This window comes from Triticum aestivum, chromosome 2B, assembly GCF_018294505.1.
Source record: "Triticum aestivum cultivar Chinese Spring chromosome 2B, IWGSC CS RefSeq v2.1, whole genome shotgun sequence".
In the NCBI taxonomy this organism is placed as follows: Eukaryota; Viridiplantae; Streptophyta; class Magnoliopsida; order Poales; family Poaceae; genus Triticum; species Triticum aestivum.
Window position 1 is genome coordinate 605,007,373 of NC_057798.1, and position 5,388 is coordinate 605,012,760.

General features: G+C 46.4%; 1 protein-coding gene across 1 annotated transcript; it reads right to left on the minus strand.

Annotated features, from left to right (window-relative positions):
* Window positions 1-514: 514 nt before the first annotated feature.
* Window positions 515-2,049, minus strand: LOC123041761 (ethylene-responsive transcription factor ERF025-like). The gene has a single exon (XM_044464323.1). The coding sequence runs from the start codon at window positions 1,705-1,707 to the stop codon at window positions 1,111-1,113; it is 597 nt and encodes a 198-aa protein (XP_044320258.1). The 5' UTR covers window positions 1,708-2,049; the 3' UTR covers window positions 515-1,110.
* Between the last annotated feature and the right edge of the window lie 3,339 nt (window positions 2,050-5,388).

Here is a 5,388-nt window from a genome sequence, read left to right on the forward strand (position 1 = left end):
AGGCTCTCCATGAAAGACTTGAATCTTGAATCCCTAAAGAAAAGTATTGAATCTTGAAGATAATTTTGTTTTGCAGGGAAATATTATATATAGCTATGTATTCATCTAGGGGTTTTGAAGTATTGCCTACTGTAAGTTCATGATCTCTTGTTACACCTATGATCACCATAATGATCACGCCTTAATAAGGTAGTACCACCTCTGTTAACATGTATTTTATGTCCCAAAGAGCTTGTAGTCGAAATTCTCTACATCCTCCGATCTAAATTAATTGCCGCAGCCTCTGTACAATCTCTACAACATTGTATAGAGGCTGCGTCAATTAATTCGGATCCGATGGAGTAACTTATTTACTAGCAACATATTTTTATAGATAGTAAGCAGCGAGCTAAGTTACATGTAGGAGACCAGCTGATCCCCAAAACATAAAAAAACAAACAACCTGTACCCCAGCGGTGATCGGCTCTTTTCATCCTTTTCCACGGCCAACTACCCCAGGTCAAAAGCTCGCACATCAGCACACACCAGACTCTAGAAACATCAGCAACAAGCGTTTTAAAAAGGGTAAAGGTGGAGCTAGCGACGCACTGTGCGCACATCTTATAGCCAATCCACACCCACAGAATAGTTACAGTACAAACTTAATTACACAACTATGTAGTACATCCACATAAACAGTGCATACAGTACTCCTCGTGACCCACTCGACATTTTAGTCAAGTATCTGGCTGCAGCTTTATATACCGCCGAGCTCGGATATTTCAGACAGTGCCAAAGCTAGTGAAACTGGAGACCTTTTCCCCTTCTGGCTTTCATCAAACCAGAAGGTCCAAAACACTTCAATAAGAAGGGAAAAAAAATACTCTAGAGATTGAGAGAAAAAGGAGAGAAGAGGTGCAAGGAGATCAAGGCAGACGCTAAACCCACATCTGCATGCGTTACCGGAGAGAAAAAACGGGTCTCAACGCCGGTACGCGCCTCCTTACCGATCCTCGTTATTTCAGGCTCCAAGTTCAGTAGTGGTGCTGTAGCAGCAATAGTACTGGTACTAGTAGCAAGTCGCGACGCCATGGCATGGAGGCCATGATCGATCGATCGATCGATCTATGGCTACGGGTCGCGGTAGCTCCAGAGGCTCTCCCCAGCCTCGGAAGGGTCCGGCGATTCGTCGGAAGAGTCGGGGCTGAGCCTCGGGGGGCTCATCATCATCCCGGCGGCCATGTTGCGCAGGAACTGCGGCGTCTCGAAGAGCGCCTCCTCGTCCAGGAAGAACTGATTGAACCCAATGCCGGCTTGATCCTGCTGGGCGGCGCCGCTCGCCGAGGCAGCGGCGGCACTGCTTCCGCTCAGCTGCTGCTGCAGCTGCAGTGCGGATCCAGCAGCCGCGGGGGCAATGCCGCCGCCGGCGCGATCGTGCTGGACGGAGACGGCTGCGGCGGCCGCCGCCGCGCGGATGTCGTCCGCGGAGGTGGACGCCGGGGCGCGGCGCGTGGCGGCTAAGGCGGGGAAGTTGAGCGCCGCGTCGGGCCCGCGCAGCGCCTGGGCGGCCACGTCGTAGGCCACGGCGGCCATCTCGGCCGTCGGGAACGTGCCGAGCCAGATGCGGCGGGCCTTTCGCGGCTCCCGGATCTCCGAGACCCACTTCCCGCACCGGCTCCGGATGCCGCGGTAGAAGGGGTGCTTGCCCGACGACCCATGCCCAGACATTGAGTGATCAGCTAGGGCAATGGCCGCACTACCCGACACTACACTACTAAGAAGGAATGCAGTATCAGTCGATGGGTGCGTAGGCGGGAGTGGTGACTGCGGGAGTGTGCGCGTGCATGCAGTTCGCCGTCGGATAAATTAATGCACGCGGAGGAACTCGGCTATATAAGGGGGCCGCCAGGGAAGAAGCGCGCGGGCGGGAAGCGTGAGGGACGCCATGACACTCGCTCTCGATGAGCTGTTGCCCGGGAAGCAAACAACTAAGGTAATCGCAGCCACAGCCCCTTGCAGTTCCTTTCGGGCGTGTGGGGAAGAATCACGTCGCTTTCGGGCTCTCTAATCAATTTGCTCGTTTTCTTCTATCAAAAAAGGCGTAAATATTTGGCCTTTCCTTTTCCTTGTGTTTTCTGCATGGGTGATGGGATTATTTGTATATTAGTGTTTTTCTTTTTACGAGGAATGCTAGTGTGTTTTTTTTGACATCATCTTAGTATTTTTCTTTAACTATATACTACACGCAATGTTTCTTTATTTTTTTTATAACCAGTGGTAATGGTTTTTTTATACAGTAATGTTTATGGATTACCTGTATGGAGCCGCACCTTTTGAAAAAAAAAAGGCTTTTAGATCCATCTCTTGCTTCCTATCGAGGTGTGTGCAATAATTAACTTCTTATGAGATAGCCTCAGCAAGAGGCAGCTCATTAGTGAGCTGGCTTGTATTTTTGCACTGACATATTCTTTGATTGTGACATTGCTAAGGTAATTCAGAGAAAAAATTCCGGCTTAAGAGTGAAACAAGTTGCGAACAATTATAAGATAGCTCCAGGGAATGGACATGATATATTGACACTAGGGTTAGTTGACCCTCACCCGCAAAAAAAGAAAGTTGACCCTAACGAGATCTCGTGCTCTTTTAGATGGAAGACATCTTGTCTCGAGACTCTACATCGCTGAATGTACACTATATTGGAAATATGCCCAGGTGATAATAAATGTATTAATACTTCCGTTCTAAATTAGTTAATTTCGATTTGACTAGATATGGATGTATCTAACACAAAAATGTGTCTAGATGCGATGTATCAGACAAATGAGTCAACTAATTCGAAATACTATAATTATAGGGTCCTGATAATGCCTACACGTGTGTCATACTAGACATCCGCCCACACACCATGTATGGCGTGAGCAAGAGACAGTCCACACGGGTTGTATGTGGGCGAACATTAGAATTGCCCACACGTGTGGGCGCAGCTACTTCATGCCACACACCCAACAAGTACTAATTATCCCCACCCTGCGCGTGTGACACGAAGCAAATATGCCCACGCGTCCTGGCATAGCTACGTTACGTACCCGCGGGATGACGATTTTGTTGCCATCTGGGACGGCAGATATAGTTATCCGGGATGGCAAATGCAGTTGTAAAAGCACGGCAACTCTCTCTGTTTTGGTTAATTATAGTTGCCATGTCTAATTTATGGTAATTGCCGCGTGTAATCAAACCATAGTTGACGTGTGTGATTAACTACTTGGCACATATGGTCAAAAAATAGTTGTCATGTGTGTTTAACTAGTTGCCACGTGTGGTCCAACCATAGTTGTCATGTATGGTTAATCACAGTTGCCATGTGTATTTACCCTGGTTGCCACGTACGCGCAACTGTCGTTGCCGTCTAGGAACGAATCATAGTTGCCATTTGTGTTTACCTAGTTGCCACGTACGCGCAACTGCAGTTGCCATCCAACAACGTACGAGTGTCATGTGGGCGAAAAGCAGTTCCCCCACACGCGCGTGGACTAGGTGGTGGTTGTGTGGGCAGAAACTAGTTCGCGCACACAGCGCAGCTGGCAAACCGCGTGGTGCGGGGCGTGTGTGCGAACTCTCCAGCGCCCACACACACGATGATGCCCACGTGGCACTCAGATTCTAACAGATTCCGTGGATCAAGACGTGTGGGCGATGTGCAAACATGCCGCACGTGTGGGCGTTATCTTTTGGGCAATTGTATTGGTTTTTGAATATGAGATTCGGAGAAAAACCAAATTGCTTGTATGAAAATATAAACGCTAACATGATTGCTAGTCATGCCTCTAAAGGCTCATGTATTCGTCATGATCTTGTTTTTCTGACCATGAGCATTTTTACAGTAGCAATGATGCTATCAATAATAAGAACACATTATTATTAGAACAATGGCGTTGGATATACCCAACCTATGAATTACTATAGGTAGTATCTTTATTATGTTGTTGGTATTTTCATAAAGTGTTAACGTTTACTTAGTTCCTTAGACCATAAAAATACCGTATGCCAACATACTCAGTTACTTTAGGTTTATCGAATATCACTTCATAACTGGATGTGAGTAAAAGTAACTTACTGAATGGTCACTTCGGTTTATCAAATATCGTTATACACATGTGTTTCGGTAATGATAGTTCAAACCTGGGATTTGCTCCTCTCATGATGGAGAGATACCCTATGGGTCCGCTTATCATTATCGTCTGGCTTACACATGTGATGGAGATCACCAGAATAGTGAAACACAAAAACGAGTGAATAGAACAATGCCGGTAACGAGGATAACTGGTATGGTGATTATGGAGTTGATCATGGAAATTCCGATATTATCTCACCTTGGATTTTGTAATGTATCGCGATGCAAATGGAATCATATTTGGGAACAAAAGGTTCGCTTGAGAACTTCCTGAATATCTGAGGGTGTCCAGATTCCACTACTAACTATTGACCGGAAAGGGTTCAGGGTCATGAACGCTTATTTTTCAAATATGCAGAGGGTCACACGCTTAATGACCAGCAGTCATGATAACTAGAGAAATAAGAAATGAGTAAATGAGCATCAAATGTGTTTTGGAGGATTTTGAAAAGGTTTTGGGTGGTTCCGGAAGGGTTTCGGGAATTCTGGAAAGGTATAACATGATTTTGAAAAGTCCTGAGCTATACATGAATTCTTTTTTGGGGGGCCTTAGAATGGGTTCCGAAGACATATAGAAAACAGAGTATTTTATTTATGGATGAAAGTTGTGAAGATTTGTCATGAGATAACAACCCTAGTGGGCCCCGTGGGGCGCACATGGGACGCCACTTCCATAAGGAAGGGCTAGGCCGAATTTGACAAGGGGGAGTCCTTGTCTCCTTGGTCCATTGGAGGAGGAGAAGGACTCCTCCTTGTGGCGCCCTTCCTCCCTCTCCACCTATAAATATGTGGGGAGAGACCCCCCACGAAGCACATAGAATTCTAAGGGGTTCTTTCCCAATAGCTCCACACTCTCCCGATCTAAGTGTTTAGGCTACAAATCTATGTCTAATTGGTCTAACCAAATTAGATGAGAACCATCACTAAACTTTATCTCTATCTAGTTTCTTAGAATTGTTCTTCCTTGATGTCAAAGTTCTGCCGGACCACTACTCCGAAATGTGTGGATGCCACATAGGGGTCTTCTACCTCGACTCTCGTCTCAGAGGATATTTTCGCGGCTAGGAGGTGTAACATAGCTGTGTGAATTGTCCTTCTACTCTGTTTGTCGGTGAGTTTGATCGTTACCGCCATTTTCATAGTGTTCCTAGGTGTGATCATGTAGCATAGAATATTTGTTGCGTAGAGCCTCCCCTATACACTAGTAGTAAACTACTCCCTCCGTCCGAACATACTTG